Source organism: Nanorana parkeri, unplaced genomic scaffold (genome assembly GCF_000935625.1).
Source record: "Nanorana parkeri isolate BGI_ZX_2015 unplaced genomic scaffold, ASM93562v1 scaffold206, whole genome shotgun sequence".
Lineage (NCBI taxonomy): Eukaryota > Metazoa > Chordata > Amphibia > Anura > Dicroglossidae > Nanorana > Nanorana parkeri.
Genome location: NW_017306474.1, coordinates 1127157 through 1146695, shown reverse-complemented (window position 1 = coordinate 1146695; position 19539 = coordinate 1127157). Strand labels below are relative to the sequence as shown.

The following is a 19539-nucleotide window of genomic DNA, read 5'->3' as shown; positions in this document are numbered from 1 at the left end:
GCGGCGTTGATCATGTCGGCGGGCAGCGGCGAATCGGGCAGCTCACCGGGAGGAGAGGGCCAGACACATGTCCTCAGCGTGTGCGTGGCGTAAGCGGCGTCGCATGAGCGGGTATACCGGTGTAGGCGCGAGCGGCTTAAACGACGTGGGCGTGGCGTAAGCGGCGGGCGTAAGCGGCGGGCGTAAGCGGCGTAAGTGGCGTAAGCGGCGGGCGTAAGCGGCGTGCAGCGGCGAGCGGGAAATTTGAATTTTAGCCGATGAATCGACGATGGAAAACGTTGACAACGTTTTCCATCGTCGATTTTAATTGACTTAATCGAATAACTGTTGCAGCTCTACTTGATTGCAGCCCTTTGTAGTCCCCTGTACAGTATCACTCAGACAGGGAGAAGAAGGGCCAGCAGTAGGGGCTAATAAGATGTCCCGCATTCACATGTGCAGGCAAGGAACATGCTAACTGAAGCAGAGAGAAGGCCCCATCAGTCAGGTGCTGCTCCATCACTGTCCGATCACAAGCTGGGGTTTGTTGCTTAATTGCAATAGAGAAAAGTCTTTGTTGTCTGACAAAAAGTCTTAAATCTCTGGACTGGGTAGACAGAAATACATACCCTTTGGCAGGTACAACTGTTGTGTATTTAGCTGTATACCTGGGATTCAGCTTTAAGAGTACTAAATTGTTTTATACATTTTGTGGGCTGTGAGTATTGAGTCAAGTGGTGGGCCAACAGAAGCACAACAGTTAACATCCCAGTCTAGGACTGGGCAGAGAAGTCAAAGGTTAAAAAAATCTTACATCAAGCAGATGGACCACAGCAAATTGGAAACACTGGTTTTTGTTCCACAGTGTGGCAGCACACCACATTAAAGAAGCGTTGCCATAGCCACTTTAAAGCACAATGACAAAAAAAGAAAATATAATTTTCTGGGGTGTGGCAGCCCTGTAACATAATATACTTTCAATATAAAAAGTATCAGAGGTTGACAATTCAAAATGAAAAAATCCATGCAAAACATACATTTTAAATCATGGACTAGGCAAAGAGCCTGAAAAAAATAAATATTATCCAAAAACATGATTTATTAAGTTGGTTTGTATCCCAGGCAAGAGAGGCATTGATTTGGAATCTGCGGAGACTGTTATTGGTGCACACCCATGGATGGCCAGCAAAAATAAATACTCCGAACTGTTACTTTTGGGCAGAGAGGTCTTTGATTTGGACCAGCACATTACAATGAAAATTTTATTTTTAAACCCTAGTCATGTGACATGCTGTTAGAAACTATTTTAAAATATCCTTTGATAAGAAAGCTGAAAATAAAATCTTTGTGCAGCAGTGTTGCTGTGTACTATAGTGTCTCCTTCTCAAACAGCTAAAAGAAGAAATATATTAGTCTGCTCTAGTTTGTGTATAATCTTTAGAAATATATTTCTGTCAGTCAAGAGAAATATTTTTTTAACATTGAAGCACGATGCACATCCACTCCATGAAAAATATTTTTTTGCTGTGACCTCAATATTGAAAGTTATATATGTTTTTATTGTATCTGCCAGTGCATATGGGAGACTTAGTGTCTCCCATACAGAGAAATCTTTGTGGCACTGTGACTTGAAAATCAGAAGAAAAAATATGTACTGCAGATGAAACATGCTATTTACACCTATGTAAAACTTTTGGAAAAAGCACACATTTGGCCTTTGCCAATCACCAAAAACCGGGGAAAAAAATTACTTGAAATAAAATCTAAAAGTAACCCTCAGTTATTGATAGAGCCTACAATCTGACCCTGTCTACTTTCTGATAGCCTATGTATGTGACATGGGACATGTCAAACAATCTCAAGACAAAATCACTGCGCTAAAAAACTTACAACATATACAAGCAACCTGGTGTCATCAAGAAATTAGAAAAATCAGTGACAGCTTGTGGTGAATCCTGACAACTAGCAAATGCACTGTCTGTCATTAATATGAGGTTGATGATGATGATGACAAAATAGCACTACGAAATTAAAATTAATAAAGCTAGTAGTAGGGAATATTTGTAGTTAGCTTATGTACAGTCTGTGACAGCGATGATATGACATGATGATGATGTTTATAGCTATGAGTGAGAGCAACCCTAATGCATACAATCACTGTGTTTTTGACACATCATGGAACTGAGCAGAACTGTGCATTGAATCTTGTGAATGGCAAACTCAGCCATCTCAGTAAACTGGTCATTCTACTATTTTGGTCCAAAATATGGCTGCACAGTTATCATCACTCAGTTTAATATTATTGATAACTACTTATTTAAATGATCTTATTTATCTATATTATAGGATTAAAATTGCTTCCACTTAACACATTATCCAGATCCTTAATTAGGATACCATCACAGCAGGGGGCAATTTGCCAAAGCTTAACAGATCTAGTGGGATTATCAGCTGCCTAAGGGTTTGTTCACACCATGTTCGGATCATGTCCAGACCAGAACAGTTTGTTCCCGCACAAAAAAGCATCTCAATGTATCCCTACGGTATTTCTGGGTTCTGTTCACACCAGCGCAGTCGGTTCCGGTCCAGACCAGAAAAATACTGCTTGTATCATTTCTCTGGTTTGGAATGCACTGGAACGCATAGAAATGCCTAGAAATGCATGCAAACGCACGGGAAATGCACTGGAAAGCAACTGTAAGCCCATTTGAAGTTTGAAAAAAAAAACGCTGTAAAATTGAGGTAAAAACGTCGCAAAACGTAATGCACCATGGTCCAGATCTGGCCCGGGAAATGGTATGAACCCGTTAGGACTGGCCTTAGGCCTTAAAACAGCATTGCCTTTCCTGAGACAACTATACTTATTCAAACCCTCAACTATAAATCTTGAAAATGTAATAACCCATAACACTAACACTTTGCAGTACACGGTTAGAAAATATACTGCAAAGTTCTGGTTGCACAGAAGGTTTAAATAGAATACAAACATGTCAGAAAGTTCATAATATAGAAGGGTTATTAATAATTTGAGTCCCTTTACATCAGTACAGATTTTGATAAGCATACATCAAAAGTGTTTTGTTTGTAAGCGTAAAGAAATGATAGCCAAGACTACTAATCATTCTTTTATATTTATAGCTCTTAGCCCAGCACACTTATGAATGTTTAAAGATTTGTCTGCCTGTGCAAATTAGTTGAGAATTCAATAGTCGGCATGTTTTGTCTCAATGGACAGGCTGAGAGGGTAGTAACACCACATTTAACTCAGGCAGTATATAGCTGAGATCTCACATGTAATCATCTTCATATCTATGGGGTAAAAAAATTCTGTTTGGGATGTGTACCAGTACCTTTTCTCCAAGCCCTTGTTGCAGGAGAAAAACATTGGTCATTTTTTTTCTTTCAAAAGTTTTTATTGAATTTTAACATTTATAATAAAAAGTACATTGTGGCATACAAAACAGAACAAGAATCACATAGGAATTACATCAACCAAATACAGAAAACTTAACTTCCTTAACAATATTTGTGTGAAAAATACTTTGCAATAAATGAAACGTTTTAGCTTAAAGTCTACCCACCATCGGGCATGTCTACCAAATGAGATAAGACCCAATGTCTGAGTTGCAAATAATGAAAACATTTCCGCTGGTGGAGCATGGAGGTTCTCCATGATGGACGACCAGCTGCGTAGCGTTGTCCCAGTTAAAAGGTATGAAGGTACAGGAGTTTGTGAGATGTCCACCAAGCGAACGCCCCAGGAAACTCTAAGCCCGGTAGAAATAACAGATTACCCAAAATGGGAAGTAAAGATAAATAGGGGAAATCAATTTGCTGTAGTATTTGGTGCCGTCCCACACTTTAAGGGTATGTCGCATTATGGGGCTAATAGTCCTGGGGCGCAAGCTCAGCGGAAGCCACGGAGGCTCCCTGACCAAGACCGGAGCACAATACGCACTCTCCAACTCTACCCATAATGGTGCCTGCAGGGATTTCAAAAAAGAGCCGTCAGTGGAGCTATCTGGGCCACTTCGATGTATTTACAGTATGAAAGTTAGGAAACCTCCCTGCCTTCTATGAGTACACTTAGCAAACTTAGAGATTCTCTGTCTTTTGCCACCCCAGGCAAAAGCCATAATACGATTTTGTAAAGACCTTAAAGCAAATCCTGGAATCGCGACAGGCAGTGTTCGGAAAAGGTATAGTAATATTGGGAGGACAGTTATCTTAATAGCATTCATTTTCCCAATCCAGGACGAGTTATGTCAGGACCAGGAGGACAATAATTCTCTAAGATTCCTGAAAAAGGGGATATAGTTAGTTTTATAATAATAAAGTTGTAATATTCGAGGTGGGAAGTATGCCAGGTAAAAAGGAAGTTGCAGCGAAGAGAGTCCACAACCCCCGGTGGAAAAAATATGTTAAAAGCCGAAGACTTCTCATTAATGGCGAGGCTCTAAATTTGCTCAAACGATTTAAAAATGGAGAGCAAATTAGGCAAAGTGATGTAGGGCTGGGCAAATGTGAGAAGCAGATCTGCAAATAGATTTTATATATATTCATTCTCAACCACCAAGTTGCCATGAATATTGGAGTTTTGTTGTAATAGATGAACTAGGGGTTCAATTGCTAGTACAAATAACATAGGGGAGAGGGGGCACCCCGTTGCATACCCCTGGCAATAGGGAATGGCAGGGGGAATAGTAGAGATAACGGACACAGGCTGAAGGTTTATGGTATAAGGCACGGAGCCACTCTAGAAAAGCAAGTGTTTTAACCACTTCCCGGCCGGCCGTTGTAAAAAAACAGCTGGCCAGGAGCTCTCTAGATCTGAGCGGGCATCTTTAGACGTCCGCTCAGCCACGCCCCCTCGCACGCACCGCTGGGCGCTCATGAGCAAGAAATGCCCGTTATTTGAAAACAGGCAGCGATGCCTGTTAACATACAAGCGATCCGCCGGCTATAGAGCTGGCGGATCGCTTGTATGAGGTCCCGTGAATTGCGCCCTCCCCGGCTCCCCCCCTCCCGCTGTCAAGCTGGTCCCGGGCTCTGCTGTGCCCAGTGCGAGCCCGGGACCAGCATATGGCCTCTGTCACAGGGGATCAGAATCAGTATTCTCAGAGAAATGATGGGTGAGATAAGTGCGGACAAGTTCTGCTGTGTCCACAAAACTGAGTAGAGAATCATTCATTCTCCAGATATAGTTAGTCGGGCATAATGACACAGAAGCACAACAAAAAAGGACAGGAGAATAGTCAGTCCAGGAGACCGAAAGTATGCAAGCTTTGGCAACAGAAGGTAAGAAGTTTTGAGTAGTAAATATGTGATCTATACGCAAGAAGCTATCATGAGGATTGGAGCTGTAGGGTTTTTCTCTCTCCACACATCAAATAGATCATACTTAGTTAAAAGGGTGTTCATAGGAGCAGTGTCACCATCCCCAGGTGACATAGTTGCAGAACAAGAGTAAGGGTCATACCTATCCAATTTTTTATTTAAAACCACATTAGAGTCACCCATAACCAACAGAGTGCCCCTCTTATGCTTCCCAACCACCCCCAAGAGGTGAGAGAAAAAACGGTTTGTCTCATATTTGGAGCGTAATAGGTGACAATCATGAGCTCCATATAAAACAGTGTGCACCACAACAATAAGTATCTGCCCGTCGGATCAGCTATTTTTCTTTGAACAAATAAAGGGGGTGTTTCTGTGAAAAGCAATCAGGACCCCACTTTTTTCCCCGAAATGTCGCCTGAAAAACTTGGGGATACGCTTTATGTAAAAACTTTGGAGGGGTCAGAAAATGTAGTCTCCTGTACACAAACAATATTAATGTTGCATGAGGTGTATTAATTGAAAGCTGTTCTGCGTTTACAGTGAGACTTAAGACCCTGAAAATTATGCGTAAGAACACTATATGAGGACGTCATAGTAACGGCATACACCAGCTAGATATCCTATCAGAGACCCATATTAGACAGGTGAAGCAAAGCCGTCTTACTAAACAGGGGACCCAGTGCCACTAGGAGTAGAAAGAAGACCAAAAGAAAGAAGAAGAAGAAGAAGAAGAAGAAGAAGAAGAAGGAGAAGGAGAAGAAGGAGAAGAAAGGCAAAGATAAAAGAAGAGAAAGAACCAGCAAAAACATAACATTTATGAACATCTGCAAATGCAGGTATGTGTAACACTCAATAGCATTACAGTGCAGAGCCCTTGACTCCCGGATGTGAACGACGTTACTGAAACATACAGTCAGTTCACACGTGGAACTGACATTATAACTAAAACTAAAACAGGTTCATGGTATAAGGGGGAGGGGGGAAAGGGGGGAGGAGTAGTGGAAGGGGACGGGTTTGCAAGGGAGAGTAGGGAAAGTAACAAAAGGGCACAAGAGAAAAAGGGCCTATCCATCTGAGAAGGGAAACAGTCATATTACAATGCGACCACTATGGGAAGATTTAGTGCAGTGGATGCCAGACCATTGCATCTCTATGTAGAAGCCTCAATCCCACAGAGATGGCATAAAGGCAATATATTGTACCATAGTCAGGGCCGGTGCTAGGATTCTGGGCAAGGTAGGCAAGGTGCATTTTTGGAGACATAAACCAGGTTCCAGCCCATAGAAAAAAAAACAGTCGGGCCCCAGGCCTAATGTCATTCGCTCATAGTATAAAAGTGTAATAGGCACCATAGGGAAAAAGTACAATTATAAGCGTTCATTGTAACATATGCGTTAGTCCCAGCCACTCAGAGTAACTGCAGCATACTCAGTGGTGGAGATAAATGTAGAAAGTGGATTACTCAAAATATGAATACAAAAACAACACCCATCACCCAACCCTCCAGGGTGAGTGTAAACCCAAAAAAAAAAAAAGTCATTAAGGCTGAATGCACAATCATAACGACATAAAGTCAAACCTTGGTAGGCACTTGTACAGGATACAGCAAACAAACTGCCAGGAGGGCACCAATCCGACAGGATCTCCGAAGAGTCAAGTTAACTCATGGAGACGAAAAAATGAGTGGCAACAGGGCGATGTAGGCCGATGGAGTCCTCTTGCGACTGTTGTCAAACACGGATCCAGCTAGCCCTTGATGAGTGCGAGGCCTGCTTTCCCAAAGAGGAGTCAGGCGACGATCCTGAGGAGCCTGTGACGGTGAGAATGCCAGGCCAGTTGCAGCAGGTCACCTGAGGCGTACGGATTCCAGCAAGCGACCAGCTTCCTCCGGCGTAGAAGAGTATGTCTGGCTGTTGTATACGAAGGACACCTTGAGCGGGAAGCCCCATTTATATTTGATGCGATGGTGTAGCAAAGCAGTCAGATATGGCTTCAGAGCTTTCCGCTTTTGTAAAGTCTGGGGAGCCAGGTCATCAAATACCTGATATTTAAAGTCCTGAAAAGACCTATCTCGACCCTCCCAGGCCGCTTTTATGATCACCTTGTAATATGTGGGTATAAGGATTACATCATAGCGATTAACTCGGTCCAGCTCGAGTTGCTCAACAGGGTAACTCGGCAAGGGTTCCTGGAACATGGCCGTGACCGTGGCATTGAGATCTTCCACATGCGATGGTAACCGCGCAGTCGAATATTTCCCCGTCTATTCCTGTTCTCCAAATCCTCTAGATAGGTCAGATTTTAGAGAGTCCAGATCCTGTTCATGCAAATTCACAACCAAAATCACATCGTCCATTTTGTGTTCAATGTTGTGTAGTCTTGTGCCCAAATCTTTGATGTCCCAGGAGAGCTGGGTGGTGAGCTTCTCAGTTGCTGTTTGCAGTTCCTTTTCTAAAAGAAGTTTAAACCGTTACAGGACTGCGGAATCTCTGCAGGTTGCATGGCAGAGGAGACGGAGCGTTATCGTTAGAAAAGCTGTCATTGTCCACCACCAATTCCCGTGAGAAAGGCTGCAGTTCTGGCTCAGGTGGAGAACTCGGCATTTTATCCAATTAGTGGGCAGGAGCTAGCGCAGTTGAACACCGCTAGCAGGGATGGTTAGCACCGTTATTTTTCCCCATACCACCTCCCCTCGGTCCCAGGAGTGGAAAGGTTGTAATTTGAGGACTAAAGGTAGCGTCTGGCCAAAGATATGATTGGCTCACGTCCGGGGGCAGTGTAGCCAGGTTAATGTGCGGCCATCTTGCTTGGCTGCTCAATAGCACCCCCCATTTTTTCAATTTTTTTTATAAATATTTGCTTGCATGTCCTCTTTTGTAACTTTGTTGTAACATTTTGTATCTATGCACTGCCTACCTTTAAAGATATAAAATATAAAATAAATAAGCTGGATTTTCATTGCTCTAAAGTACTCATCACTATCAATAATAAAAGTGCACTCCAATTAAAATAAGCACACACCGAAACATTGTAATGTGTGTATACAGCCCATTCATGCTTTGAAAGACTCTAGAATAGAGCCTGAAACAGGCATTGGTGACATTTCATGAACAAAAATTAAGAAAGTCTTGCTCACTGTTTATTACTGCGCAGCTGATTTAACACTGGTGCAGGGGTGAAGTGACTTTTGTTATAGCACCACTAGAGATCCCGAGACCTCTCACAGTTGTTGTTTTTTTTACCATATCCTGCTCATGCTGGGGAAGACTAAATTCTCAAAGACCTCACAACCTTCAGCCAGACCTTTACAACTATTTTTCTGCCATTCCACAACTTTGTTGCTAGGAAAACCTATATGGCCTACACATCACCATTTCCCTCTGGCCTTACCTCTAGTTGAGCCTTAGACATGTACATTTAGTTTAGTTCCAAATGGATATTCGTACAAATTCGGACATTCAGATGCGAACGAATCTGAATGTCCATTTAACGAAATTCAGATCCATCCAAATTTCATTCAAAACTAGACTAAATTGCACACGTGACTGTTCTCTGGCCAATCAGATTTTTTTTGGCTGTTTGGGTTTGTATTACAGGCAAGGTGATGTAACTTCGTTCCAAAATGAAAATTCAGATTTTTCCAAAACAAAACTTTGGATGGATCCAAATTCCGAATAATGAACAAATCGAATTTCTGATCCGAAATCAGAAAAACAAAATAAATAAAAATTTGAATCGAAACTATACACTAAACACATTTTTTGTGGGGTTACATGTCTACTGAGGACTCTCAAGAACCTGGCTATTCAGAGGTTGGAATACAGATTCTCTAAGCACCAGCTCCTGTTAAATTATTTGAAAAACTGCTGTGGACATAACAACTTAATAACTGAGGGATACCTAAATCAGTGCTGACTTGAAATTAAAGGTAGCTCTAATCTTTAATACATATTTGAACAAACTGGACATTACTCGGATACAGCTGGAAAGGGTTCAAGGACATTGGGTCCCCTTTAACCTGACCAACTCGGGCCCAGAGACACATTATGCCTTATCCACTTCTACGCTGTAAAAGAGCAGCTTATGCAGTGTGCCTGGGATTAGGGTTCCCTGGAGTTTGATGGAATCCAACTTTTCTACTCGACCTCTATTGCCAAACCCTCTATTGCCAAACCCTCTATTGCCAAACCCTCTATATGAGAAAATGCCTCAAACCCTTACTTAAACAGATTAGGCATAAAGGAGGAACATACAAATGGGGGAACCCCTTTTATCTTCACATCCACCTGAACAACGCTTTGTTCCGTATACAAAACTCTTCAGAAGTCTAAGCGGCATACAGATTCCTGAGGATAGAACTCCTTCCCGTCACTAACTGGATCAGAGGTCATCCACCACTGCTGGCTCAGCTTGTACCACAAAGGTCCAGATCACTCTGGAGACGACACAGGGGCAAAAAGACAGAATTTCCTGAACCTGTAGTGGCTGTCACTGAACATGAATAAGATCTCCTAATGCATTACCCAGTTCTTTCGGGTTGTACATGCCTCTCTTCACTCAATGCCTATTAAAAATAACTAAATGAGTTCTATATCTTTTGCATCTAACTTACCAGGATCATTTTATCCTTATACCTTATCCTGATGCCTTGATACTTCCAGTGGTTCGCATGGGCTTTCATTGATGATTCATGGGGTCGATACATTCCAAACTCCCCTCAGAAAGGCCCTACTGAGCTTAATCTGTTTTGCATATTCTGACATTTGCAAGTACCCTGTGATGGAACTTATCCCCATTGTGTTTTCACAACCCAGACAATTCTCGTCATGACCCACCACTGAGACAGAGCATAGATTGCTGGGATCTTCTATCTCTCCCCAGGGAGATATTGAATTAAATGAAAAGCCTATCCACTTCACTTTATCATAGGGAAGAAAAATTTAGGAAAACCTGGTATTACTGGACACATTTCTGATCCTCTCCAGAATACGATGCCATTATGTCAAGTTGAGCTGTCTAATGTCTCACTTTGCATATAATCGCTCATAGGAAATCTTTATCCCTTCCCCCCTTTCAACTGCTTTGCCCCTCTTTTCCACTGTAGGCTCCCTTCATTTCATTCTGTCCTTTTCCCTGATCAACTCTCTCTACTTTTCTCTCCCTCCCATATTATCAATGTCTTTTCCATGCCTATTCTCTTTGTCCCTTTACAACTGTCAACTCCCCTCTACCTTCTTTTTCATTTTTGTACTCCTCTCTCCTGTCCAAGGTCGCCCTTCCCCTTTTACTTACCTACCTTCCATCACCTCCCCTATTCCCCCACGGCAGTTTGTTAAAATGGTGGTTTCAGAGGCTGAGGCCCAGTTAAGAAACTGTTGCCTGAGGTTTGCCATTAAAAGCATGTTGGATACACATACCACTATTGTTTTAGGCAGTTTCCACGAACAGCCATGTTTTGCTAAGAATATGCTGCCTCAGTGCTGCTTCTCACATGCAATGGGAGGAATTCATATAAACGGACAAAATCTGGAGCAGTTGCCCATAGCAACTAATCCGCTTATTTCTTCAGTTTGTTCAGTTGAGCTTTGAAATGAAAGATAGAACTTGATTGGTTGCCATGGGCAACTGCTCCACATCTTGTCTGCTCCAGGTTTTAAAAATTCCCCCCAACATGTTTTAATAAATGTATAAGACTACTTATTTCTCTGTTTTCCAACATACTTGTTAAGTGAATGTATGTACCTGTTTCTCTGGGCTTCTTTCTACAAAAATATATAAAAAAAGAAGAATAAAAAATGCATAATATAATCTACATGCTGAAAAGTCTAGTGAGTAGCAAAACACCCTTGGTAAATATATATATTTCTGAAATATGACAAACACATGCGCAACACACATTGCCGATAAATTTACCAGTTACTAAATAATCACTTAGTTAGCAAGATTGTTTATTATTTGATTTTTGTTAACATTTACAGAAAAGTGTACCATTTGAGAAGGGCAAAGGGCATCTATATGTATTTGTGCATTTTATGTCCACATTTATTAATTGGTCAACCATATAGAAAGCATTTCTTAGAAAAAAATAAATGATTGTAGGTACAAAAACTTCATCCCTGAGATATACAGTGTCACATTACAACACTCCAATAAAAGAGATGGTTTCAGAGACAGTTATATTTCATTCATGACTTTATACTATGACCGCCAGTTACAAAATTCTCATTTTTTAACTGACACCCTTTTCTACAATAGCATGAAAAATAAATCCATCCCAGCAAAAGTAATCCAAAATGAAAGTGATATGAGTAATATTCATGTGAAAATACAGGAAAGAATGTGATATGTTGTGAAGTTAAGAAAAGTGAGTGGTCAAACATGGTGAATTGGCTTCCAGGTCATAAAAAGGAAAAAGTCCCTTTTTGGGGACAGAAGTGTAAGTGGAGAAGATAATTAGACATTTGAAGGCTAAAACCAGAGATTGATTTTAGCATTAGGTGGTCTTTTATGGCACACATTAGCATACAATTGGTGGTGTCTTCCCATAGGGGGAGCCTCGCAAAATTGCTCAGCCTGCTAAGGCAAACTGAGATAATGGTGGCAGAGACTGTGGGACAACTTCAAAAACAATTAGGAAATGTCACTGACTGCAATGTAAGGAGAAACCATACCATACTTCATCCACCAATACTGAGGTTTTACTTCTGCTTAGGAATGAAAGTGAAATTTATTTCCCTTTCCCTGGACCCCTTTGGATTTTTTTTTTAAGTAGTCTTCAGAGTATTTCTCTTCTTTCCTGGTGGTGGGTGATCCATCTTCCTAGGCTAACGTATGAGCATTGCAAAGTCAAGGAGCACTGTGGCTCCAGGCTACGTGATGACGCATTTTAAGCTCACAGAACGCGGCTGGAAGACACTGGCAGTCATTGAACCCAGAAGACGACCATTGCTTGACATTGAAGCTGTAAATCTGTGAGGGACAGTACCAGATATAAAGTAGTTAATAAACAAAAGCAGGTTTTTAAAAAATATATTTTTAAAGGTGCAAGGCAGCATATTTAAAAAAGCTGAATAAAACCTGGAGTTCCATTTAAAAGGCTACATTAACTCAAACCTGACATTTCAGTTCTTCAGGGTTGCAGCAATGTTATATCACCAGCTGACTTCAAGGCCTTTGTCAAGGCCCTTTCGACTTGTGTTAATGGCATCAGTTGACATCAGTTTTGATCAGTTTTGCCAGCTGCATTTGACATCACTCTGACCTGCATTTGACCTGCTTCAAGCGGTTTTCAATTCTCATAGACTTGTATGGGAATGCAAACCCCACTTGAAGTGAACAGAAGCTCATCAACACCAACACCCTTAATATAATAACTTTGTGCAGAAAAATCACCCCACTAGGGTCTCTGAGAGATGACAAGTGGTTAAAGCCAATGCTGTTGACTGCAGATGGAGATGACCAATAATAATACCAAAAATACTACTAAATATACAGCTAAATACAACTTCTTGTACACAACTGGCAAACACTGGTTTCAGATATTTTACCATTTGGCAAGGTATGTGATTTAAATCTACAGCTTAGGTTATCTTAATTAAAAATACATGGTGTTCCTGCCATGAAGATCGTTCTTCAGGCACTCTCTGTTACTGGGTGACAACCTTCTTCCATTTATTCTTCTGCAGTTTCACCCTGTCACATGTTCCCTGGTGGAGACTACTAGTGGTCCTGCCAACAAATATTGTGCTGGCAAGGTTCCCTGTTATTACAATCAAGAATCCAGTCCAGAGCAATGATGTACTGGCCTTTTTCAGTAAGAGTTTAACTCTACTTTAAGGCATAAATATGACAATGCATCCATAAAAGGTCACACTAAGGTAACATAGAAATCTAAAATAGGTTTTCCTAGAAATAAACATGCAGCATCCTGGCCCCCCCCCAAGTAAGCATGAAAGTCTGCTTGCTGCAAAATGGATTGCTATCAACTGGGAAAATCCTCATTTATTTGATGTTGGCATTTAGATTACTTTGTTATGCATACCATTAGACAGATGGCAGTGACTATTGTTTTTTGGAAGTGACCATTCTGCATGAACAAAGCATGCAAGCCTTGCTATGAGGTTGAAACTTTTTAGCCCAGAAATGTGTTTCTTGTTATTAATCTAAACCTTTCTATTTTTTCTAGCACCCTGTGGATACAATGAGACAACAGAAGATGGCAAATTAGTGCAGCATCCCCCATGCAAGACTGGAGCATGGATAGTGCCAGCAATCATGGCATGTTACCTCTTAGTTGCTAATATTCTTCTGGTAAACCTCCTGATAGCAGTGTTCAAGTAAGTTTGTCACTGAGTTTTTGAGCCCAGATGTAAAGTAGCAATAAAATTGGCAGAGTATGCAAAAACATAATCATGTGCGAGTGGAATAACATTTCTAACAATTATGCTTAAACTATACAGTACATTTCAATAATGGGGTCAGCAGGAACATAATGAGTCATTAGTGCTGTAGCAAAATGTCATACCACCACTTTTGTTTTCAAATCTGCATTAAATAATGATTAATCTGTATCTGATTAGTTCCCATTTATAAATAAGCCCCAATGTATGATTTTCCTGTTATTTTCTTATCAAAATTAACATTACATTAATAAATGCATGAATTACTTTATCAGTAGCATTCTGCACCTCAATATAATGATGGTTGTTCCCAAACCTTCAGAGGTACCCCAACCACAAAAATGTTAATACTTAAATTAGAACTGTGGCAAGACTATGGATGTTCAACTATATACAGGTGAAACTTGAATAATTAGAATATCGTGCAAAAGTTTCACAAATGCAACTTAAAAGGTGAAACTAATATATGAGATAGACTCATTACATGCAAAGCAAGATAGTTCAAGCCGTGATTTGTCATAATTGTGATGATTATGGCTTACAGCTCATGAAAACCCCAAATCCAGGTGCTGCTTGTGCACCTTTTTCTTCCACACTTTTCCCTTCCATATAACTTTCTATTAATGTGCTTTGATACAGCACTTTGGAAAACATCCAACTTCTTTTGCAATTACCTTTTGAGGCATTCCCTCCTTACGGAGGGTGTCAATGATGGTTTTCTGCACAACTGTCAGGTCAGCAGTCTTTCCCATGATTGTGATTCCTACTGAACCAGACTGAGAGACCATTTAAAGGCTCAGGAACCCTTTGCAGGTGTTTTGGCTTAATTAGCTGATTAGAGTGGGACACTTTGAGCCTAGAATATTGCACCTTTTCACAATATTCTAATCTTCTGAGATTGTGGATTTGGGGTTTTCATGAGCTGCAAGCCATAATCATCACAATTATGACAAATCGCGGCTTGAACTATCTTGCTTTGCATGTAATGAGTCTATCTCATATATTAGTTTCACCTTTTAAGTTGCATTAGTGAAATAAATGAACTTTTGCACAATATTCTAAGTATTCGAGTTTCATCTGTACAGTGTATATATTTTTAACAAGCAGTAAATATGTTTCAAAACAAGCCCTCCCTGATCTCTGTTGCTGCAGACACTGTGGGCCAATTCATCCCTAAAGAGAGGAGATGCAGTGAAGTCCTTCAAGCTGGGACTGTTCCTGTGCGCCTGCTCTGTGTTTACATTACTAACTGCAGGCAGGAGAGGGGGGGGCAAAACTATTTAAGGATGGAAAGCAAAAAAAATTCTCAACTTTGAGAATTAATTACTCCCTGGTGTCTGCAACTACAGAGCTCATTGAGGGTGCTTGTTAAGGCGTTTTTCCTCCTTGTTAAGAATATATAAGTAGTGGAATGTTCATAACCTGTCTACGGTTCTACTTTGAATGTTATCCTTGTGTACATATTTCTACTATCAATTGTTTTTTTAAAGTTTGTTTAAGTGTTATAGAGTAGTATAAAGCATGTGAGAATTAGCTTCAAATGGTAGTGCATTAAGGACATAGTCCACTTGCAAACTTCTTTTTAGGGCTTCCTGCCCACTTTTATTAAAAGTTCACACAAATTTTTCCTCACAGGGATTTCTCCAACATTTTAACACAACTTCACTTGTCTCAGCAAAATCACAGTTGTCAAAGTCCAGCTGACTCCAGGTTGTCACTTTTACAAAACTTCTGTGACATAGGCTGTATCCCACACACTGAGGCTGGTTCCAGGATGGAGCCCTACCAAGTCTTGGATATAGACCTCCTCTGTCTGCCAGCTGGAACCCTGAACATCAGCCAGCAGCCTCTTCATAAGGGTTGTGCTCAATCATTGGGTGCTGGTCACTACTAGCGCTCCGACCCAGGAATGGAGATTTCATCCCTCCCAATTCTCTTAGAAATCTCCGGTTCCAGGATCCCAACTATAATCCATAAAACCCCAAAATAATTGTCTCGATTCTCCAGCTAGCTGGTCAGCCTCAACTGATCCTTATCTGAATAAAACATCTTCGGGCTTTAGTATAATTTCTAAGCCTTCCCACCCCTTTTACCACCCCAGCCAGCAAGTACTTAACAGTGTGCTGTAGTAGTATGGTGCAGTAGTATGAGAAAAATATGTATATTATTTTAATATTATAATATTAAATAATTGTTAGTGTTTTTATGCACAATTACTCTGTAAACAATACAAACCATACAACAATACAAAAACTCACAGATAGGGGGAATGCAAAGGAGATCTGTGACTAGCAACAGCAAAATTCCAAAGCATGATCCTGTGCATCTGACTTAGGCTCTTCTGGAATGGAGACATCAGACAACCTCCCTAGTGGGTCCTTGTTCCCACCCTTGGGCCCCATAGCTGTTATAGCTTTAGTTATGCCACTGTTTGGTATGCATATTTGCTTTTAAGTTTTAAGAAGGTATTTTAATGTATTTTTTTTTTGGCATTGATTTATTGCAATAACTCTTCATGATTAGTGTACACAGAGCTCAATCCCAATGGTAAAATAGGACATAATTTGATTTCCTTTTCTTTTGGCTTGATATATTAAAGGTTATGGATGTATGCAGATGCATCATTTGTGCACGGACAACCAAATTGTATCCTTGCAGTATTGACTATGCTCTGGCGATTTTTAATTGACGCACAAAAGATATGTGTCACCTGGCCATCTCTGAAAGCCCTTGAGCCAAAGAATCAACATGACAACCAGGCAACTAGCATTTTCAGAAGGAGCTCCACTTCATATTTTTCTCAAAACATTTCCTTCACAAAGTATTTTCAAACAGAACTTTTTTAGCTTTGGAGAAAGTGGTGAAGGATTGGAACATGTGTTGGGTTTGCATTGCTGTCCAGGACTTAGTTTGGAAGATTTCCTGTCACTTCCTGTCCTAATTATAATGTTGTCATCAAGACAGGAAATTAGGGGAAATCTCCAACAGAGACAAAGACAACAAATAAAAACTTTTTTTTCTAGTAGAGTGGGAACGGCTAGAACTCCTTTCAGCTTTTTAGTGCTCTGTTCCCATTGCAGATTTTTCCTTACTTCCTGTTCGGGAATTACATTGTAATCAAAACAGAATGTGGGCGGAAATTTCACTAACGATGCCTCATACAGCAATAAAAACCAGGCATAGGTTCTAACTCAATCTCTATCCAAAACAAAAATGAAAAACGTTTGGGTTGGTGGTTTACTTTATTTATTCACGTGTACATGTTAGCAAGTGGGACAAAAATTGTAACAACCTTCTTGAAAAGAAAAAAAAAATCACCCAAATCCTAAGTGCAGTAGCCCACAGCAAGCAAACAGTCATTCTTTTCATCTAATGTTCATAAAAAAAAACTGATTGGATGTTATCAGGTAATGTATTTCTCTTTTGCACTTTTAAATAAGTTGGTAATTGATCTCTGAGTACAGTTGTAAATGTCCCAATAGTTTCTGAATGTATGGTCTTGGTAAATAAGTAATCATTTCAGCTGGTTCTGATATTTCTCTTTCCAGCAACACATTCTTTGAAGTCAAGTCGATATCAAACCAAGTTTGGAAGTTCCAGCGATACCAGTTGATAATGACATTTCATGAAAGGCCTGTCTTGCCTCCTCCTTTGATTATTTTTAGCCATTTCACTATGATATGTAAGCACCTGTGCTGTCGTTGGAGAAAACATGAAAGTGACCAAGAAGAAAGAGACTATGGATTAAGTAAGGCTTTTACTATAAAAAATATATTTATTCTGTATAAGCACATAGCACTCTATATGAACACATTCATCCTGCATGATGGCAAAAAAAGCCACAATAATTGTCTAAAGAACTCTAAATCAATGAAACATTGTGACATAAAATATTAATTATTAGAGTTTTACAACCATCTCCCCCTTCCTGTAACTGGCCAGTAGCTTGCAGTACCATGGGCACTGTCTGTAATGACAAGCCCTCCATTATGGATTTAAAGGTATACAACAATCCGACTTGAAAACTATGAGTATGACAATACATGTATATACAATATGCCACTATTCACATGACTCCTTCTGATTCTAACATCACACCATGTCAAATTCTCTGGTTCTGAATAGGCTGATATTGTTTATGGGCCCCTTCACACTATATTGATCTGTTACGATGTGTTCACATGTGATATTCTCCGCATTATTGTGATCTGTGTGATTATTAAGTCAGTGCATTCATTAAGAATGGGCTGCCAACACACAGCAATGAATGATCAAAAGGGCCTTGCAGCATTTTATGTAACACAGTGAACCACTATGCATGGTGTACAAGGTGCTGTGCCTTGTGGCAGCGCACATTGAAGCAAGTGTTCTATAGCACGTTACTGCAACGCATATGTGAGAAGCTAGCCTTCAGGTTGGACTGGATTCTTATGTGATTCATGGAAACAGGATGGGTTTTAAACACTTCCATTTAAAATGAGCTCAGATGAGCAGATTTGCTATGGAAAAAAGTGTGTAGTAATTAACGTTGTCCTAGTGCAGCTTGGCACATCTTTTGATGCTGAGTTTTCAGTATACCAGAGGATTTCCTTGACTCATTGGCACAGCTGGAAAATTATTATCTTTACATTGATACTGGAAAGTTATTTAAATTTGAAGCCCAAAACTAAGCTTATCTAGCGCAATATTATGCCAAACGATATTTCTAGATTAGGGCTGGATTCACACCAAATGACTTGGGGCTAGCTGGCACACAGATTGTTGTGGTGTGCACTCAAAAAAAGGTACCGCATGCAGTACTTTTTTTTTTTTAGTACAGCAAGCCACGGCGTGGCACAACCGCATCTCCTTAACATTGCTAGTAGGCCTTTAAAGTGACACTAAACGCAGGAGTTAAATCTTAAAAATACATTTAAGTACTCCACCTATTAACAAAAATGTATCTTATTTGTGTATGACTCAGCTGTTGATGCTGAAATCATCTCTGAATTCATGCTGACATTCTCTTTCCTTCTGGAGGGTGGCTACATTTGTTTCCCATGATCCCTGTGTGTTTTGTAAAGTAGCCACCACTCCCAGCTCGCTCCTGTGATGGACTACTATCTCAACATTTACGGGGTTATTCACGAAGGAGCCGAAGGATCCAGATGTAGCTTCTGCTGATCCTTTGGCTCTCTTCAGCCGCCGGAGCCCTTCGAACCGAAGGGCTGCTGTATGGGCTATTCACTATAGCCCGTACAGCAACTGAAGGCGGCCAAGCGGGTCAGCCAAACCAAAGGCATATGCTTCGGCTCGAGTGAACCTAACCTTTTTTTCTTCACTATTTTCTTTTCTGCTCGGTACTACGGAGCTACCGAGCAGAATAGCCGATTCACTCACTGACGTTTGGCCCCTATGTGAATAGGGCGAACGGCAGTGAGTGAGCTGCCGGAGCTTTGACTCAGCTGATTCAGAGGCAGAGCATGTTCGGCTGACCGAAGGCAGCCGATGTATGGCTGAAATCAGCTGTACAAGCCAGAAGTGGATAGCCGAACAGCATTCGGCTCACTTCACTTTGGCTGGGTTATTCACTCGGCTGCCTTTGGCAGCTTTGTGAATAACCCCCTAAGTGTACTAATTGGTATTGAAGTTAAAGTCTATCACGGGAGCGAGCTTGGACCTGTGGCTACTTTACAACACACACAGGGACCATGGGTAACAAAGGTAGCCACCCTTTCAGAGATGATTTGAGGAACTACAACTACAGAGTGATACACAAACAAGATACATTTTTATTATTAATTAAAGTGACATTTAAAGTGAAAAGGATTTTTTTCTCCCCCCC

The 19539-nt window shown here is 40.7% G+C and overlaps 1 protein-coding gene across 4 annotated transcripts in view; it reads left to right on the top strand.

Annotated features, from left to right (window-relative positions):
* TRPM3 (transient receptor potential cation channel subfamily M member 3) overlaps positions 1 to 19539 on the top strand; it is a 522236-nt gene that overhangs the window by 488612 nt on the left and 14085 nt on the right. For all 4 annotated transcript variants that reach the window (XM_018555656.1, XM_018555654.1, XM_018555657.1 and 1 more), the window contains 2 exons: positions 13502 to 13652; positions 17264 to 17463. In XM_018555656.1, the coding sequence (XP_018411158.1) occupies positions 13502 to 13652; positions 17264 to 17463 (351 nt within the window). The remainder of the gene's footprint in view (positions 1 to 13501; positions 13653 to 17263; positions 17464 to 19539) is intronic.